This window comes from Solanum lycopersicum, chromosome 2, assembly GCF_036512215.1.
Source record: "Solanum lycopersicum chromosome 2, SLM_r2.1".
NCBI lineage: Eukaryota > Viridiplantae > Streptophyta > Magnoliopsida > Solanales > Solanaceae > Solanum > Solanum lycopersicum.
In genome coordinates this window covers 42,904,175-42,925,208 of record NC_090801.1, presented here as the reverse complement: position 1 = coordinate 42,925,208, position 21,034 = coordinate 42,904,175, and the positions used below count along the sequence as shown (strand labels likewise).

The window sequence follows — 21,034 nt, the reverse complement described above, 5'->3', positions numbered from 1 at the left end:
TGAAGAGTAGCAGCTTAATAAATATATACCATTACCAAATACGAATTTGTCATCTTGGGTTCTTCCACTTGGAGTTCTACGTTCTCCTATGGTAAAGTTCCTTCTTTTCCCCTCATTTTCCATCTTCTATTATTTGTTTGTAAGATTTTGATCATTTATACATTTTTTCAAATTAGGCTATGACCGGAGAGTAACAATAAAGTGTATTGCAAGTTTGACATCTTCCCTTTATTCAAGAACACCGAAAAGAATTTTGAGGAAGATGAATTCATAATGTTAGAAATATCAAGTATGACTTCTACATTGACCTACAATGAGTAAGTTTGATTACCTTATATTTACGTGAATCAAATTCATTTCATTCGACAGTTTTGTGTTTTTTTATAAATTATATTTGGAAGGTTTGGTTCGTTGCATAAAAGTTATACACAAGATCGATCTAATAATATAATATTATAATTTCATCTTTATTTATTAAGGAAGAAAATAATAAGGTGAATTCACTGAGGTTAAGTTGGTATTACATTTTAAAATAATATTTATTTAACTTTATAAAGATTTTTACTTATTGACGTTTGTGGTACACGAACAACATGCATGCCCAAAAATTAACAAGATATAACATCCAACCCAATATACACTCTTTTTAAAAAAGCAAAAATCATTCGCTTGTGATACCCCAAGCATGTACAACTAACATTATACATTATATATTAACAAAAATATTATCAGACTTAACAAAATATAAAAGTCTAACTCAAAAAATAAACTTAGAATCACTACAACAAAAATAACTTTTAGTGATTTAAAATATTGACACTAATAAAGAGTGCTAACGTCTTTACCGGCATTAGTTAAGTACCATTAGAACCAATGTCGTCGCTACAGGCTTTAGGGACATATGTAAAGAGTGAAAATTGTCGCTAAAAATATATACTTAGCGGCAATTAAGAATTAAATACCGCTAATGATCATTTTTGTTGTAGTGAATTTGGTGTAGGCTTTTTTGGGGGTTTTTATAAGGAAAACAACTAATATTAGGTGTTTCGATACGTGCTTCAACAATAAACAAGAATTGATCACTCTTTAAATTGAAAACTAGCTTTAAACCCCTTTAAAAAGTTAAACTGCACAAACCTTAAATCCTTAATTAACACATAAATATTAAAAATCATAACCAATTATACAAAATGAAAAGCAATTATAATGATAACTTAATGTGAAATCAGGCGTTGGAGGGAAATCTTAAGTTACGTTTATATTTGTCTAGTTCATTAACCACAATTTTTTTCCTGGATAGCATATCAAATACTAATAACACATACAAATAAATGAAAGTAAAAATTGTATTTGATACTTTTTCCTATTTCAAAAAATAAATTATAAAATAAAACAAATAATATGATATTAAATTGACTCGCTTAAATTATTTCTCAAGACTAGCAATTTTGAGTCCGTTTGAACCCTAAATAGGAAAAAGTTAAAGTCACCAAACAATTTATCTTTCACACTTAATTGTTGTCTAGGGTGTCCAAAATGAAATGTTTTAGCCGTTAACAATGATGACTATTCTATATGCACGCTATCATTATTCTAACATAAAATGTTAGAAAGTTCGAGTGAGTGTTAAGTCATTATCAATACCATCAAAAACAACAAATTTAAATAACTATCTGTGTCAGTTCTTTCAAGAAGATGTACTGATAACCCTGATCATTGTTATCAAAGCAAGACAAAATCTTCTAAAAGAAAGCCCATGTCATTGGATCACAAAATTAAAAAATATATTTTATTTCTTAAATTTCACATCAAATAAAATTAGATCACTCTTTTTTAAATAGAGGGAGTAATTCATCTCCTATTCTAAAAGAGAACGACAAGCTAAGGCTTGCCTGGTGTCAGAAATATTTTGTTGAATAGAAACTGTTTGTTGCTTCCATATGCCAAAAATGGTGATGCATAGCATAACAAAACAAGCGGTATGCCCGAAAAAAACTTTATTATCTTAGATAGGAGGAACTTATTCCTGTAAAACAACAAAAAGAAAAATAACAACAACAATATCAAAGCTAATGCCTTTTTGGAAAAAATAGTCATTGAAGTCATTCGGTGCAACAACAAAAGAAAAATTACATAACAACGATATTAAACCTAATACAGTTATTTGGGCAATAGCCATTGTCACTACAAAGCTTAATTAATTAGGATCGACAGTTAGAAGCCTTAAAGGGTTTTCAACAGCACCTCCACCAGCATGTTTAACAAATTTGGTTGGTGTCAGAAAATAACCATGAAAAATACAAACAATCTTCACTTCTCCTCCCCTCTTATACGCGTATAAAAATCCTTCAGTCTTCTTTCCATTTGGTCCATCACCTTTAGTGAAAACACCAGGCATTTTGAGCAAGAAATTTCTGAGTCCCTCTTTTCCCGAAAAGTGGGGTGATTGCTCATTAGTAGCTTCAATGGCTGCTAATACCAGATGCTGCATTTGCTCCAATGTGCCACTAACTGGAGGTATCTCATTAGAACTACTAGATGCACCTTCAATGAAAGTTCCATCAACTGAAGGAAAAAAACTATTTCTTAGTTTTAGACAAAAGAAAATTAACTGAACAAAAAATAATGAAAATGGAGAAATTAATTAAATGGAACAACTCAATTGAATTTTCGATCACCTTGATTAGGTAGGTGTTGTTGAGTTTCAGAACTAGTTCCAGATGAACCAAAACTTCCTACAGATTCAGATCCACCAGGTGACGGCAAAGAAGAGGTTCCATTCCCTTCATTTTCCTCAACAACTATAACATTCTTTAGTTTATCCCATCTATTCTGCTGCGTGTCCCCGCGCATCTGTGTCTGGAGGTCCATCCTTTCTTCCAGTCCATCCCAGTCTCCATTGGAGGCAACGAAGCCGTCCTATTAACAGAAAATGGATCACTCATTTTTCCCCATTCTGTTTGAGTCTCCATTGGCGGCATGGAAGTTGCCCTCGTCACAGAAAATGTACCACTGATTTGCCTCCATTCCATCTCAGTCTCCATTCTACGCCTGCACTCAATTTCAGTCTCCATTCTTCGCCTCCAATCCATTTCAGCCTCTAACCTTTTCCTCGACTCGATTTCAGTATCCATTCTTCGACTCCAAGTCATTTCAGCCTCCAACCTTTGCCTCCACTCGATTTCAGTATCCCTCGGCAAAGAAGACGTCTGGTCACAGAAAATGGATAATTTTGTTGCCTCCACTCCATTTCAGTATCCATAGGTGGCAACAAATTCCTTTGCCTCCAATACTCCATTTGAGTCTCCATCGGAAGCTCTAATGTTAAGTCTACACTTACATCCTCTACAATCCTTTTTCCTTTGTCTTGAGGATTAGCTTTCTCCATTTTAGCAAAAGCTGAAAGAATCGACAAAGCTATTGAATTTCAAACTAAACAAACTTAATAGGAAAAAAACTCTATAAAAGTATGAAGTTGATTTTCAATGATGAATGATGGAAGAAACCTTCAGATGTGTAGGAGGTTATAAAGGAAAACAAATCAAGTATGAAAGTGGAAAAATTGTGAAGGAATATTATTTCTGTGGGTTAAGTGAAAAATAACAAAATAGCCCCTTGCTACGTGGTTTAAGGAGGGACTTTGGGATTTGATTCAAAAATATTGTCCGTTGTAATTATCTATTGAGAAACAAAATCAAACTTTACACGTGTCTGAAAAATCACTGCATGAAAATTTGTGAAAAGTTTTCACTTTCACACTACGGATATGAAAATTATTATTTATGCATTTCTGAAAGTATTTTTTTGGGAAAATTTTATTATAGATGTTATATTATCTTAGGGAAAATTTTATTAAAAGTTATATCATCCAATTATTTAAACTCACGGAATTAATTTTTTTTAAAAAAATTTCATAGTATAAAATGTAAGAGGATTGTTCATTTTTTTTCTTTATAGTTAACATTATTTTTGAGGTTTTTTTACTACTTCACAGATTAATTAAATATAAAAAATAATGTTTACTCAAAATTTAGTTGGAGCTCTGATATGGACTTGAAACACTGGGTAGGAGACAAAAACAAATATATTTATTAACCACAGTGATTTTGAGTTAACAAGTAGACAATCATCTGAGTTATATTTTTTAGTTTTAAGAAAAAAAGTATAAGTGTTTTGATTGATTTTTGAATATCAAAATAATGATTTTATGACTACGAGTTTCTGTCATTTTTAATTTTTCGTTGGTCTCTTCTGAAAACCACTAATTGTATTAGGCTTAATTTAAGCTTTTTTCTGTTTTGTTTGTTATCTACATTTTTTAAGTTATTCTTTCTTCTCTGTTGGAGATCACTAATGTTATGATATTGTATCAATACATATAATAATATTATCAACGCGTATAATACTAACTTAATATATATATATATAGATAAATATTGAACAGCTGATCATTGGGCTTATTTCTTTTTAAAAATATTAGAAAAAGAAGACGATGAAATAAGTTCATTATTATAAGCTCTGTTAATGATCAGTTCAATGTTCTAAACCAATTGAGAATATTCAGTTAAGTGTTTGGTGTTCATAATAAAATCCAACACAATGAGTCACTTTTAATTGAGGCAAGTGAATCACCAAGCGAATCCATCTATCTTCGTGATGTGAATTTCTTAATTCATATATTTCGACTTAAATAGCAACATATTTAATGTTTTCATAAGTATTTCGAGAAGGATATAATACACAGGAAACTTAATTTTATATTTACGTGATACAAAACTATTTCTGATAAATCAAAAAAGAAAAATTCAAAACATATGTGTAAAAAACAAAATATCAATTATTCAAAACATTTGTTTCATTAGTACTCTTTCATTTTGATATTTGAATAATGAGAAAACAACAACAAAAAAAAGTACAATATGATTTTATGTTTATGTGTGTGTGTATATATATATATATATATATATATATATATATATATATATATATATATATATATATATATATATATATATATATATATATATATATATATATTATAATTATAATTATTATTATTATTATTATTATTATTATAATATATATATATATATATATATATTATAATTATAATAATAATAATAATAATAATAATAATAATAATAATAATTATTATTATTATTATTATAAGTGGGAAGCTCTAAAGTAGAAAAGTTGAATTACAATTTTACCCTTATGCTAAATTCAAATGTTATTAAATAAATAATTAATTAAATAGTAAATAGTAGAATTTCTATAATATATTTATTTAATTGGTATACACATGTGAGTAAATTAAATAGAACAAAAATAAAAATTAAGAGTTATCCCTTTGAATAGATACATGTATGTGTTTCATCTTTCAAATTAATTTATATTTTTAATTAATATTTGTCTTTAATTTGTAATAATACTTGACCTTTCAACTTTGTAAGTGAATCTTCATATTCCAAAACTATATTTTTTCCCTATAAATAAAAATCTTTCTATGAAAATTTTCTAATAGTATTTTCATAGAAAGATTTATACGTGATACAATTTTTGTGTGTGGAAGACCTGTCAAGATTACAAGGCGTAATGTGATTATAGAGATGAATAACACTTCAATTACTACAATATCGGAGTTTGGTGCATTTGTTTTTCTAATTTGCCGAGACTAGAACTATGATAAGTGTAATGACCCACTAGTTCATTTTTGATAATTTCGAACTATTCATTGACTTTAGTTAATTAGTTAATGTGTAATTGTGGATAATTGAATTAATTGATAGTTAAAGGGTTAAAGTGATCATTTATTAAAATCATATACAATTTGTTTCATATAATTAATTTTAGTTAATAAAATTTACCACTTTAAATACCTAATTATTTTATTTAAAAAAAAGAAATAAGGGCCAAAAACCCTAATATTGAAACTTGAAATAGATATTGACGGAAAAAGGAAAAGGGATAACTTTCCGAGGAGAACGTCACAACTCCCACACAATCAAAGTGGCGGCTAAATTGCATCAGGTAATTAAGAACATTTGAAACACTAAAATGAATTATAGAGGTTATATTATTATTATTATTAGTTTATTATTATAATGGGTTAGGAAAGAAAGTTGAGAATTTGCATGATGCAAAACCAAATTTGGTACCTATACGTGGACATAAAGATCTTGCTGGCCATAGTAATGATTGCCACATGTTGTAAAGTTATTATTATGACGGATTGATTATTTTGCTTTGTATATGATTCATTGTTCAGGTTAAGTAGCTATAACCTAATTTTTGGTTTCACAAACTGTTTTTAGTTATCCAATTATGATTCATATTTTTGATATATTAGTGTAAGTTATTAAGTAACAAGTATATTATATTATTGGGGTTGTAGTGTTTGAAAAGTTACGATTTAATTTTAGATTTGAAATTTAAGAAATATGAGATTTAATTTATTGATTGGAATCAAGACTTGAAAATTTTATCTATATACTTATATTGGTAATTTTAGATATGCTCATATTATATTATTATTATAGAAATAAGTTGTGGAAAAATGGTTGTTAGCAGTGTCTTTGGAGAGAAAATATTAGTGGGAAAGTATGGCATAATAATTGTATGTTGGAGGCGTAATGATTGGCCATGTTAAATATCTTTTAATTAATTATATATAGTATTCCTCTCAGCAAAGGATATGTTTTCCTCCTTTGTTCGTTTGTCACTGGTCTCGTAACCAGTGACCTCATATTTTAATAATTTTAATTTAGTTAATGTATATATATATTAAAAAAAATTGAAGTTGGACACATTAAGATACATATTAAGCATTAGATGTAGGGTATTATGTGAATACCATTGGAATTATGCTATTGAAAATAATTTGAGAACTTAATCCTAGGCTTGAAACTTGGGAACTTGATTATAGAGTTGGTTGTTGTTAGTTTTAAAATCTTATTGTGATTATTAATGTGAATAGATTGCTTTGAGTTGGAAGTTCAACGAAAGGTAAAGTGATTGATTGAGGCAAGTGATTTCTAAACAATTGTTAAGTGTATGAAATACGTGTATTTTCTTGTAGTATATGCTTGGGAGTAACGAGACTTGGTACTGAGTTGATTTGTCCACATTGATTAATTCTAATGATGAAAAAAGAGGGCAATAAAAGGTAATGTTTATAATTGCTTGTGCGTGATGTGTTGATAATGGAGAGTGATTTGAAAGGCTTCTTGAATCATTGTTGATGTTGTTGTGAATTGTGTTGTGTTATGAAAATGGTCATATCCTCTTTATTTGTGTGAACATGTCATTTGCATTATTTTAAGACATGGTTGTGACAAGTGTTATGTGCATTGAGAAAGAATGAGAATTTAAAGAGGATGTATCATTTCGAGGGACGTATCGCGCGCCGCGATGGATACTATATTTCGAGGGACGTATCGCGCGCCGCGATGGTTACTATTATCGAGGGGTCGTGTCGTGCGCCGCGACAGATGCATGGACAGATACGTCTTCCATGGGTCCCGGACTGAGAGACAGCGGGTGTATATCACTAGGTCAGACATGCATCATTATAATTGACATTGCATTCCATTGCATTACACATACTTATCATTAGTGAACTTGATATCGTGTTTTGCTGATCTTCTGATTTCCTTTCTGTGGAACTTGTGATTGATCAATATTGAGCTTGTTATTGCGGATATATAGTTTGTTGAAGTGTTGTTGTTGAGGATATGTAATTTGTCTAAGTGTTGTTGTTGAGATACGTGCTATGTAAACTGTGAGCTGTTAGGTTGGGTTGATTTTAATGCAGGTTATAGTTGTTGAGGTTCGGTTGGGGTTGGTAGGAATACCCGTATTTCATCCCCTTAGCTTGTGTTTAGAGGTTTACTTGCTGAGTACCGTGTGATTTGGTACTCACCCCTTGCTTCTACAATTTTTTGTAGGTTATGAGCGTGAATTTTTGTTGTACTTGTTATTCTCTTCTTTTCCGAGGCTTCTTGGAGATTCTTGAGGTAGCTATTTCCATCTCAGCAGACTTTCTTCTCCATAATTATGATCTTGTTCTATTCTAGAAACAAGTTCATTTGAGACTTGAGTTTATCTTTTGAATCAATTGTAATACTATAAAGGCTTGTACACGTGACAACCAGGTTTTGGGGTATAAATTAGCTTATTGAAAAAAAAATTCCGCATATTATTGTAATTGTTGAGTTTTAGGCTGACTTGTCTTGGTAGGATAAGACGAGTGCCATCACGTCCATTTTTGGGTCGTGCCAAAATGGTATCAGAGCCCAAGGTTCATAGGTCTCACGTGTATACAAGTCGAGTCTAAAAAGAGTCTTGAGGATAGGTACAGAGACGTCTGTACTTATCTTCGAGAGGCTATAGTGACTTTTAGGAAGAATCTTCACTTCTTGGATCTCTATCGTGCGTACTTGATGCCGTTTTGATTCTTATCGCTTCACTACATTCACTCTCATTTATGTGATGACTCGTGCGTAGTTCCTCATATTAATAATTGGTGTGTCGTGTATGGGTTAGATTTTAATTAAATCTGATATTAAGGTGGAAATAATATATTTATGAAAGGAATATGTGATTCTATTTGAAGGGGTTGAGTAAGTTTAGTAACTATAGTAAAAAAAAATAGTACTTATGTGGTATAAGCAATATCTTGAGTGGTTTGACAATAAGAAGTTAAATGTTTAATGAGTTGACTAGATAATGAATAGTGTAATCTTGAGAAAAATTATAGCTGATATAATTTTCATAACATTAATGGGTTGCTTAGTGAATGATGTTGCACCAATTGAGGTCAGAATCTCTTTTGTGGTTTCATAGATTGAGTGTATATCAAATAAGGTCATGATACGACTATACCAATGGTACTGATAGGTACTTGGTTAGAAGTATGTATTTTATTACTTTTGTTATCGACCTGTCCTATGAAAGAATACACATAGCTTGGGCTAGATATGAGAGCGAATTTGATAATATTTTAAAGTCATTCGATACGTAGAAATGTGTGGGCTATTTGGGTACGGACTTTTCGGTAGATATGATGTGTTCTAGTGGTGGATCTAACAGTTTTTCACGATGTGGTACTACTGTTATATGAAAACAGATACATTGATTGTCAAGTGTTAATACTAACTATTTAAGAAATTAGCAATTTTATCACATGCTCATAGAGTAAGATTTGATGCATTCAAATTTGAGAAACCAACTAGCTTGTTACTATGAATGAATGGGTTAAGCGTGTGTATAAGGAAGATTTTAATGGTGGATTTTTGATACGGTATTAATGTGTTAAGTTAACAAGTGTATCTCGAGAGTTCTAAATGAGGACTGGTGATTTCGTCTTAAGGTCCAAAAAAAATGGATAGATACCAGAATGACAAGTTTATTAGTGAAAAAAAAGGGTCTTAGTGAGTATACTTGGGTGAATGAAATTGGAGATTTTTAGTAAGAAAATGTGTATAAATTGAGTAAGTCCCGTGGATGATTAGCATAGCTAGGTTTGAAATGTCATGTTGATGGTGAGGTTGAATTCGTGGTAATGGAAAGGGCTAACTAGGCATGATGATAATAAGGTTTTCTATTAATGAATCATGGTTGCAATGCAATTATATAATAATGTCTGTTGGGTAAAAGGGTTTTGTATGGTAATGATGACTTTTTAGTATGTAAAATTATGGTTGCTACTATTTGATAAGTAGTGTGATTTTATGATAAATTTTATGAGGAGTTGGGATGTCGCTCTAATAGAATTGAAAATAGCTAAAGTCATAATAACAAGGATAGCGGGATGTAGTTTAGCTTTTAGAAAAAAGTGAGAGCATGAATATTTTTTCTTATTACAAGGCTAAAGAGGTATCTTAAAAGGAATTGATAATTGGGTTCAGAGATGTGTGATTTAATCCCTTTTGATTTAGTTATGGTAATAGTTTCACGAGTTCATTAGATTGGTAAAAAAAATTATTGGATAATACTTGAGAAAGCAGTGTACATATGTTGAACTCGAGTATGATTATAAATTCTTTTGTGATTTTGAGTTTGATAACAAGTATGGTTGAATTTTTAGTGGAGCATATCATAAGATCGATAGAGAGACAACCAATGATAAGCTAAGATACGTGAATTCATAAGGAAAAAAAATATTTCAAGGTATGAGTTAATGTTGATAGATAAAGGGATTGAGTCTCACGTCTGGATTCAAAATTTAAGTTTTTCATGGTGAGTTTACGTTTGTGGTAGCGTGCTTTTGTCAATGTATGGATTGATAAGTTAAGAAATGATATATCACATTGAGTTTGAAGCATTTTGAAGGACTTAAAAACAATTTGAATAGTAAATTTGATTACTTTTGATTGTTATACCTAAATGGGATTTCACGTAATATTTTGATTTCGAGGATAATATAAAAATACCATGGGTGGTAGATCAAAGGATAAGATCGGTAAGCGAGTCAACCAAAGAAACAAGAGTTGATGTATTGAAGAGTTCAAGATACTCAAAATTTCGTGTTATGAGAAGAATTTAAGAGAAGTGAAGGAATAAGAACTCTCATATAGACTCTTGGTTCAAAGTTGAAGGATGTATGAATTTTCATATATAAGATCTAATATAACTATGGATGTGAATTTGTTCGGATAGACTTACCATGAATTATCAGCAATTTTTATGAGTATAGGGTTTTGATTTGGGTGAAAAACAGTGAGGGTGTAAGATCATGTGTTTTTATGTGGAGCTAAATTGTTCAAATTATGATAGATAACTTATTTATGTTAAACAGCGTGGACCTACAGTTTTATATAATTAATGAGGACTTGAGTAGATCAAAATAACTTTGTTGATGGGACGATTAGGATTTCATGATGTGTTATATATGCATTAATGATGAGTAAAGATTATGTGCTTATAGTATAGGATTATTAGAGTGACTAAGAATTTCTCTAACTTTTAGCATAAGGTATGTGAAGGTTTGGAATGGTAGTTGAAATATTGTATGTGAAAGAATTATTGTTATCAATCTTGGGTGGGATCCATATTTATCATGAAGTGCTTACATGAAAATAGAGGGATCCATAGTTTGAAACTTTTGAAGGCGATAATGTAATTGCTAAGAAGACTTTGATAGTAGTAACGGTTTAAGAGTAAAGTAGATGGCTGATGTGGCTATGATGTTCTATTAGTATTAAAAGTGTTGCACATAGGAGTGTTGTTAGGAGCATGTGGAGTATGATTCACTGCTTATATTACCTATGTTTCCACATCTATGGGTGAATTCTTAGTGGTGGATCGAGTGTACCGATTCTGTGATTGTCCTAAAGGTAGGGTGACATCCTTGGTTAGACTTCGTCATTTTAGTTATGAAAGATTTGGTGTTGTTTGGGATAATTAAAGTATTCTAGTGATTCGACTCGCATAACCTTGATTAGGAGAATTCACATAATTTCTACCATGGTGTCTGATAGTCTTAATATTCATCTCATCATCGAGATCACTTTCCGAATATGTGTGATCATATGAAGAGAACTTTGGGTCTAGTCAACCGTTCTTAAAGGTTATCTACAATAATAGCTATTAATCTAGCATTTTGATAGTGTTGTTAGAGGTTTTGTTAGCTTGGGTGTATCAATAGCTAAGTGGTTACTTGATCTTGTTCTTCTTGGAGTTAGATAAGTTTGATCCTCCTTTGGTTAGTACTTTATGTCTAAAGATCAAATTTTTATAGTTAAAGATTGTGGAAAGATTATGTTGTAACAATGAAATCTTGATAAGATCTATGATGATCTGGGAAATATGAGTATGTAGTGGTTGATTCAAGTTTACTTGTGGTTGTAGAAAGAGTTGATTCTTGATGTTATCTGAGTTAGGTGAGAAAAGATAAGTCCTGATGTTCGTATTATGGTTTAGTGGGTTTCAATTTAGATTGAATTCGTGTGTTAGTCTTTTGTTTGGTAATAACTCCTGATTTGTAGGTTCTCCTAAATTTGATTCAAAAATATAGTTTCTTAGTAGTTAATGTTGATGGAATGACATTAAGGAGGAGCTCATTTGGAATGATGAAAACCGATTCATAATTCAAATTTTTTGCAACATGGTCATTCTTTCTTCTCCTTCTTTATGTTCGAGGACGAACATGATTTTTAGTGGTGGATGATGTAATGACCCACTAGTTCATTTTTGATAATTTCGAACTATTCATTGACTTTAGTTAATTAGTTGATGTGTAATTGTGGATAATTGAATTAATTGATAGTTAAAGGGTTAAAGTAATCATTTATTAAAATCATATACAATTTGTTTCATATAATTAATTTTACTTAATAAAATTTACCACTTTAAATACCTAATTATTTTATTTAAAAAAAAGAAGAAATAAGGAACAAAAACCCTAATATTGAAACTTGAAATAGATATTGACGGAAAAAGGAAAAGGGATAACTTTCCGAGGAGAACGTCACAACTCCCACACAATCAAAGTGGCGGCTAAATTGCATCAGGTAATTAAGAACATTTGAAACACTAAATTGAATTATAGAGGTTATATTATTATTATTAGTTTATTATTATAATGGGTTACGAAAGAAAGTTGAGAATTTGAATGATGCAAAACCAAATTTGGTACCTATACGTGGACATAAAGATCTTGCTGGCCATAGTAATGATCGCCACATGTTGTAAAGTTATTATTATGATGGATTCATTATTTTGCTTTATATTTTTATACAGTGGTTCATTTTTCAGGTTAAGTAGCTATAACCTAATTTTTGGTTTCACAAACTGTTTTTAGTTATCCAATTATGATTCATATTTTTGATATATTAGTGTAAGTTATTAAGTAACAAGCATATTATATTATTGGGGTTGTAGTGTTTGAAAAGTTACGATTTAATTTTAGATTTGAAATTTAGGAAATATGAGATTTAATTTATTGATTTGAATCAAGACTTGAAAATTTTATCTATATCCTTATATTGGTAATTTTAGATATGCTCATATTATATTATTGTTATAGAAATAAGTTGTGGAAAAATGGTTGTTAGCAGTGTCTTTGGAGAGAAAATATTAGTGGGAAAGTATGACATAATAATTGTATGTTGGAGGCGTAATGATTGGCGATGTTGAATAGCTTTTAATTAATTATATATAGTATTCCTCTCAGCATAGGATATGTTTTCCTCCTTTGTTTGTTTGTCACTGGTTTCGTAACCAGTGGCCTCATATTTTAATAATTATAATTTAGTTAATGTATATATATATAAAGAAAAAATTGAAGTTGGATACATTAAGATACATATTAAGCATTAGATGTAGGGTATTATGTGAATACCATTGGAATTATGCTATTGAAAATAATTTGGGAACTTAATCCTAGGCTTGAAACTTGGAAACTTGATTATAGAGTTAGTTGTTGTTAGTTTTAAAATCTTATTGTGATTATTAATGTGAATAGATTGTTTGAGTTGGAAGTTCAACGAAAGGGAAAGTGATTGATTGAGGCAAGTGATTTCTAAACTATTATTAAGTGTATGGAATACGTGTATTTTCTTGTTGTATATGCTTGGGAGTAACGAGACTTGGTACTGAGTTGATTTGTGTACATTGATTAATTCTAATGATGAAAAAAGAGGGTAATAAAAGGTAATTTGAATAATTGCTTGTGCGTGATGTGTTGATAATGGAGAGTGATTTGAAAGGCTTCTTGAATCATTGTTGATGTTGTTGTGAATTTTGTTGTGTTATGAAAATGGTCATATCCTCTTTATTTGTGTGAACATGTCATTTGCATTATTTTAAGACATGGTTGTGACAAGTGTTATGTGCATTGAGAAAGAATGAGAATTTAAAGAGGATGTATCATTTCGAGGGACGTATCGCGCGCCGCGATGGGATACTATATTTCGAGGGACGTATCGCGCGGCGCGATGGTTACTATTATCGAGGGGTCGTGTCGTGCGCCGCGACAGATGCATGGACAGATATGTCTCCCATGGGTCCCGGACTGAGAGACAGCGGGTGTGTATCACTAGGTCAGACATGCATCCTTATAATTGACATTGCATTCCATTGCATTGCACATACTTATCATCAGTGAACTTGATATCGTGTTTTGCTGATCTTCTGATTGCCTTTCTGTGGAACTTGTGATTGATCAATATTGAGCTTGTTATTGCGGATATATAGTTTGTTGAAGTGTTGTTGTTGAGGATATGTAATTTGTCTAAGTGTTGTTGTTGAGATACGTGCTATGTAAACTGTGAGCTGTTAGGTTGGGTTGATTTTGATGCAGGTTATAGTTGTGGAGGTTCGGTTGGGGTTGGTAGGAATACCCGTATTTCATCCCCTTAGCTTGTGTTTAGAGGTTTACTTGCTGAGTACCGTGTGATTTGGTACTCACCCCTTGCTTCTACAATTTTTTGTAGGTTATGAGCGTGAATTTTTGTTGTACTTGTCATTCTCTTCTTTTCCGAGGCTTCTTGGAGATTCTTGAGGTAGCTGTTTCCATCTCAGCAGACTTTCTTCTCCATAATTATGATCTTGTTCTATTCTAGAAACAAGTTCATTTGAGACTTGAGTTTATCTTTTGAATCAATTGTAATACTATAAATGCTTGTACACGTGACAACCAGGTTTTGGGGTATAAATTAGCTTATTGAAAAAAAATTCTGCATATTATTGTAATTGTTGAGTTTTAGGCTGACTTGTCTTGGTAGGATAAGACGAGTGCCATCACGTCCATTTTTGGGTCGTGACAATAAGACCCTTCCATTTATGTAGTTGAATGTCGCTTTTGTTAACTTCTTTTCCAAAACTTTTAACTCTTTTTTTTATGGTCAATGGTTAAATGTTTATTACTATAGCTTTTTTCAATTTGCATTATCAATAAAAAACAGGGAAAGGAATGTTTTAAAAATAGGGAAAGGAATGTCTTCAATTTACATTATGAATTTGCATTTTTTGTTGGTAGCCTTATGCTAAACTTGCTCCCATATTTGATATTTTTTTTTTTGTATTTGTAATTTTATATTAAGAATGTATTTTATTGAATGGTGTATTTTCATATAAATTTTTTAATACTTAGTCATAATGATTTTCCATTACAGATTTAGTATATTTGAATTCTTTTATATATTTTATTCTTTGATTACAGTTTTGTTTACACAGTACATTTAAATTTTATCAATTATTTAATAAATGAAATATTAATATTAAATAGTAAATAGTAAATCATCATATTAGTATACATAACTTACCATCAACTTGTAAATGTATGTAACTCTCACTTGTAAATGTAAATGTATGTGACTCTCACTACCGAAACAATGATAAATTTTACGATACGAAATTTATATGAAGTATCTTGGGATAAACGTGCAACGCACGTTCCTAAATCTAGTGTGTATATATATATATATATATATATATATATATATATATATATATTGAAGTAATAACAAAACCCCATATGCTTATAGTTTGTTCAAATAAAATAATAATAATACTTTGGATTCGTTTGATGTTTTATGATTCGTACCGTACTCAACTTATTCTTTCTTACATGTCATCTTCATTGAACACATCCATTTTAATTCTTATATATTCAGTTGACTGAATTCTTATAATAATAACAATAATAATTAATATTAACAAGAGTTGTACTAATATTCTAAATATAAACATACAATTCAAAAACATGTCTCATCATACTAATTGTTTCTCACCGAAGTTTTTTGGTAAAACACTTCTCAAAATTTAGCAAAACACTTTTTCGTTGCTACAAAAAGTATTTTTTAAATTGGTTGATCAAAAACAATTTTTTTCTCACATAAGATTTTCCTTTTTAGAAAACATACTAGAAAAAAATTTTTTTTTTAAAAAAAAATTAATAAATTATAATAGTTTGATCAAACAAGTTCCAAGCTTAAGTCCTACTTTATCATATTATCTCTATATCAAGGTTTTTTTATGCATTTAAATAAAAATATGTGATAATATTAATCATAATAAGTTTAGAGGAATCTTATTATCTCAATTCAGTTGGTTGGTTATTTAAAATTTTACTTTATCACTAGAGATTCGATTCTTCACTCTGCAATTTTCTTTCCTAACCCCAATATAAATAAAATGAAATCATACAAGTCTAAATCATCACTTTACCTTTCCTATATATGCACTTAATACTACTTCACTGGTAAAGTAATCTTCACTTTATAAAATTATATAGAATATATTATTGCTATTATGATTAAAAAAAATAATGATGATTGATCATGAAAACAATTAATAATTTTTTTTTTATCTTTTTAAATTCTAAAATAAGTTATATTTGCTAAAGCTTTTAGCCAAATAATATGATTAGGACTAAAGATGTTGGAACTTAGTTTTATAATAACGTCGAGTTGTCCACCTTCTATTCGATGAAATGACATTATTGTTTTTTAAGGGAAAATACATAAATTTTCCCTAAGCTTGTTTTGAAAAATCAACTTATATAAACTATTAGAAGTATATATTACAATTACCACAACCTCCACAACGGTGTTTTCTCTTCTTTTCTGAAAAACTAGTAGCCACCAAACAACCACCTAAACCACCAGAGAAAACAGCCACCCAAAACCTCAAATCAACCATCAAGAAACATCGAATGAAACCCTTTCTCCTTATCCCTTTTTAATTTTATTTTTTTAGCTTATTTTGTAGGTATTCCGGCAAGCTCAAATCGATCAATCCCGATTTTGATGACGTTCCAATGAGTTCCGCACTTTTAGATTTGAACAACTAACAAACAACCACAAAAATCAACACCACCAGACTATCGTCGTCGTGATGCTTTGAGGTTGTGGTAAGGAGAGTTTTCATTTTTTATTGCTTTTTAAAACTTAAATTTTCCTTACTTGCGTTACTTTCTTTGTTATTTTTTTTCATTTCAATTTTAGGGGGGAACAAATTTTCTTTTAAGTAACTTAGATATAGAATAGATCGATATGGTAGTTCAAGTGAGATACTAAATTATAAAAGAAAATCAATGTTGTTTCCTAATTTAATTATAATTAAGCGTGAGAGGGAAAAACTTTGTGACATGAGTTGTATGAGGGTGAACTTGCATATGTGGTCTTAGGAGGGAGTACTAGTATGAAGAATCCCATTAAAGTATAATATTTTTTTAAAAAAAATAAGAAATCTTTTTAAATAAAACATATACCGCTATTTAGAAATCGAGTTAGGTTTAGAAAAAATAGAAGTGAAAACTTTGTAAGTTAGAAAAATAATATTCACTTGAAAAACATATTAAAATTACACTTTTGAACGTGAAACTTATTTTGTTATTTTTTTTCTGAAGAAGGTTCAGTATAACCAAACATTATTAGAATAGTTACAGAAATTCCATTAGTTAATTTGGAGTAAAATATTTAGATGCATTTTTGTTTGTAATAGTACAAATTTTATTAAATTTTGATGCGTCAATATATACCTACATACATATATCTGGTGATAAAAGGATATATATAGTTTATTCTACATATCTTTTGATGAATATTTAATATGTTAATTGTTATAACATATTTCTTATGATAATTAAATGTCCTAAATAGTCTTATTTGACCTTTTTTATACTCCTCCCTATTTATAACACATATATTAATTATGAGTCATTTCCTTACAAAACAATTCTAAATTAATTTGCAAATACCACTTTATTTACGTTAATTTTATACATTGGAGGCCGACTTTTCAAAAAAAAAATTCAATTTACACCTTATATATGTTCTTTTTTATGTGTTTGGTAGTAGATGATGGACACACCAAGTTATGAATTTTTTTAAAAAATATTTGTGATGAAGTACTTTGTGTAAGATTTTGACGATTTTAAGAATATTTATATAAAAATCAGTGACATATGCATAAAATAAAATAAAAAATAGCAGCACAACACAATATGCAATTAATAATATATGTATTAACAAATAATTATTTGATTTAGTAAGAAATGAAAATTTTAACTTCTACAAATAAACTTAGAAAAAACTAAAATAGTTAAGACCTACCGAACACATAATAAAACAACTAAAAAAATCTAAGGTTTTCAAGATTTATCAAAAAATTAATATTCTAACTAAAAATATAACTTAGTAATCCTTTAAAAAGCTAACCCCCAAATTTTAATTAACACACGAATACTACAATTCTTACCAGAAGAACCAAAATATACATAATCAAAGAGGGATAACGTATATATTAACATATAATTGTCAGCTTTAGAAGGTAATAGATATTCTAACTCGGGAAATAGACGTAGAAAACCTTAAAGCTAGCAGTTGATAGCGAATCCTAACACATTAAGAAAACATCTTATATCACGTGTTTCAAAGTTTAGCAAGAAATGAAAACTTGTAGTCAAAAAATAACAAAAGAATCCTTTAAAAAGTTTAACCCCGAATCCTAATTAGCACATTAATATTTCAAATTCTTACAAGAGAAGAACAAAACTACACATAATCGAATAGAGATAATTAGAAAATGACATTTTTACAATATTAATTAGTCGATTTAAAAATAAATGATATTAGCCTCTTGATATTCACTCATAGACAACTCTCTTCTCCTTTCTCATGTTGAGGAACATGCGAAATGCTTTTTACAAATAGGTTGAAATTAAATGCATTATTTAGTTTAGTGGCTTGATATCGAATTTGAAAATAATAGAATAAGGGATAAATATTTGTAATTTGTGTAGATTAGAAACTATTAGTTGCTTCTAATTAAGATTTTAAAAAAGAAGCACCGAGTAGAAAAAAAACAATCTGAATGATTGGAAAATAACCTTAATATAACTAATGGGAGGTACTGTAATTTAGTCAGTACAACAACAAAAGGAAAGATGAATTAAACTTTTAAAAATAGGCAGCAAAAGAAGCCGATGACTGCAAAATAACCTTAATATAGCTGAGGAACTTTAGTCAGTACAACAACAAAAAGAAAACTGAAATAACAACGATACAAAACCTACTTCCTTCTTGGGAAATAACCATTGAATTATTCGGCACAACAACAAAATAATGGATCAAATAACACCGATATTAAGTCTACTTAATTTGTTTTCCTTCAATAAATATATGTTCTAAAGGGTTTACTACGTCACCTCCACCAGCATGTTTGACAAATTCATCTGCATTTAGAAAATTACCATGACAAAGACACACTATCTTTACTTGATCTATCTCCTTACACGAGTATAAAAGTCCTTCAATCTTGTTTCCTATTGGTCCTTCACCTTTTGTGTAGACATTAGCCATATTGTTGAGCATGAAGTTTTCGAACTTCTCTTTAGCAATATTTTCCTCTGAATACACAAGTTATTTCTATTCAATTGAATATGATTTCACATCGTGAACTAAAGGTAAAAGTATAAATTATTTCCCACTATAATTTTGGTACAAATTAAAATTGACTAGATATATATAATCATTTCGTAAAATCTTGATACCTTGAGTAGGTGGTTGTTGGATTTCGACCTCAACTACACTTGAAGCAACACATCCTTGCGATTCACCTGGAAACATCAAAAAATATTTTATCAGTTATTCACATAAATGATTTTTTTTTCAAGTGAACATCAAAATTACCATTCAATGGAAGCCCTAAATTTAGCTTCATATTTTTATTCTCTACATTCCTTGAAGTTCCTATTTTTTCTTTAGCTTTCTCCATGTTAGCAAAATCTAATCTAAGAAAAGTATTGAATTTTGAACTAAAAAACTATAAACTGGGAAAAGAAAAAATCCACAAATGTCTCAGTGTGGAGAAAAAGTTAGGCCATAGGGAGCTTATAAAGGATATAATTTATGGGTGGGAGGGTAAAAAAAGCGTGAAGAGGATAGCATGATCACATGGTTTATGAAACACTTTGGAAATTGATCCCAAGAGGTAACCACTTAATAGTGACACATGTCAGTTATAAATTCATTTTATAATTTTTCTTACCATTTTAAAAAGAGAAAAAGGTTACATGTATTTTTTTACTTCATTTTATTGGTCAAATTTATTAAATATTATAACGTTACTGAATTTATTAGGGTAAATAAAGCAAATTTAATTTGTTTAAAGCCTAATACATGTCTTTTTCATGAGTTTGAAATTATTATTGTGTCAAATTTTGGTCTCTCTATGCATGTATTTGACGCATTCAATTACATGTATCTCATATATACGAGGTTCAAAATTAGGTCTAATTTATTCTAGATATTTATATCCAAGTGTATTGACATATATCTGACTTTTCCCGCCTCTCTCCCATTGTATCTATTGTTAATTGCCTTAAATTAGAATTTCTACCTACCATATATAGTTGATTAGGCAATATTTCTATATAATTTTCTTTAATTGTACTTACCATGTATAGTTTTACCATGTTAAATAGTATAACATGCATAGTTTTCTTGTAATCTTATAAGGAGACCCTTCTTTCTAAAAGGAATAAAAATCATGTTTTTTCTCTTGTTCATATGATATCATGATAGTGTCTTCAGTCTTTCTAAGTAATCAAAGAGCTTTCGTTGTCGAGGGTGACTATTACTCATGCATGTCGCCGTCTGGCCAACAATTATTTGAACAAAATTTTGGTCACCATGTATCTTTTTAGTGATACTTTCTTATCTTTGATTTTTATTGTATCGTGGCATTTTTTCAGTGATTTCTTTCTCATATTTTATTTTGTGTAGCACTGTACCATTTTTTCAGTTATTTTAAGAGAATTATCGTAGGTAGATATGGTAATTGATGGTAATTAACATCTCCCTCAAACTTGTGGTGGTCAACCAACAGTTTGCCAATAACACACTACTTGGATGGTAGTTACCCGTTGTTGTTGTATTTAATATTATTGCTAGTTTAAATACAATATTATATAATCAACTATATACGGTAATGAAGAATAATTCTCTAAATTATTAATAATTTAAGAAGTTAAGATCATGACTAAAAGAATGATAAATTAGATATGAAAAAAGTTTCAGCTATCAAA

At 29.7% G+C, this 21,034-nt stretch overlaps 2 protein-coding genes across 2 annotated transcripts; both read right to left on the bottom strand.

Annotated features, from left to right (window-relative positions):
• Nucleotides 1-2,197: 2,197 nt before the first annotated feature.
• On the bottom strand, nt 2,198-3,388 carry LOC101258909 (ninja-family protein AFP3-like). Its single transcript, XM_069294231.1, has 4 exons — nt 3,341-3,388; nt 2,991-3,209; nt 2,679-2,919; nt 2,198-2,565 (listed from the first exon to the last, which is right to left on the bottom strand). Exons 1-4 carry the CDS (start codon nt 3,386-3,388, stop codon nt 2,198-2,200), a joined length of 876 nt encoding a protein of 291 aa, XP_069150332.1.
• A 15,547-nt stretch (nt 3,389-18,935) lies between these two features.
• LOC138342291 (ninja-family protein AFP3-like) lies at nt 18,936-19,812 on the bottom strand. The gene is made up of 3 exons (XM_069294633.1): nt 19,638-19,812; nt 19,499-19,564; nt 18,936-19,354 (listed from the first exon to the last, which is right to left on the bottom strand). The coding sequence occupies exons 1-3, from the start codon at nt 19,720-19,722 to the stop codon at nt 19,098-19,100; spliced, it is 408 nt and encodes a 135-aa protein (XP_069150734.1). The 5' UTR covers nt 19,723-19,812; the 3' UTR covers nt 18,936-19,097.
• Nucleotides 19,813-21,034: the final 1,222 nt, after the last annotated feature.

Bases quoted from the DNA above. Each gene is read 5' to 3' on its own strand.
- LOC101258909 (XM_069294231.1), bottom strand. From the start codon at position 3,388: ATGGAGAAAGCTAATCCTCAAGACAAAGGAAAAAGGATTGTAGAGGAT. The intron at 2,920-2,990 runs GCAACTTCCATG...TTCTGTTAATAG, and splicing joins GTACATTTTCTGTGACGAGG to GACGGCTTCGTTGCCTCCAA. The intron at 2,566-2,678 runs GTGATCGAAAAT...TTTTTCCTTCAG, and splicing joins ACAACACCTACCTAATCAAG to TTGATGGAACTTTCATTGAA.
- LOC138342291 (XM_069294633.1), bottom strand. From the start codon at position 19,722: ATGGAGAAAGCTAAAGAAAAAATAGGAACTTCAAGGAATGTAGAGAAT. The intron at 19,565-19,637 runs GTAATTTTGATG...TGATGTTTCCAG, and splicing joins TTTAGGGCTTCCATTGAATG to GTGAATCGCAAGGATGTGTT. The intron at 19,355-19,498 runs GTATCAAGATTT...TTGTGTATTCAG, and splicing joins CCAACAACCACCTACTCAAG to AGGAAAATATTGCTAAAGAG.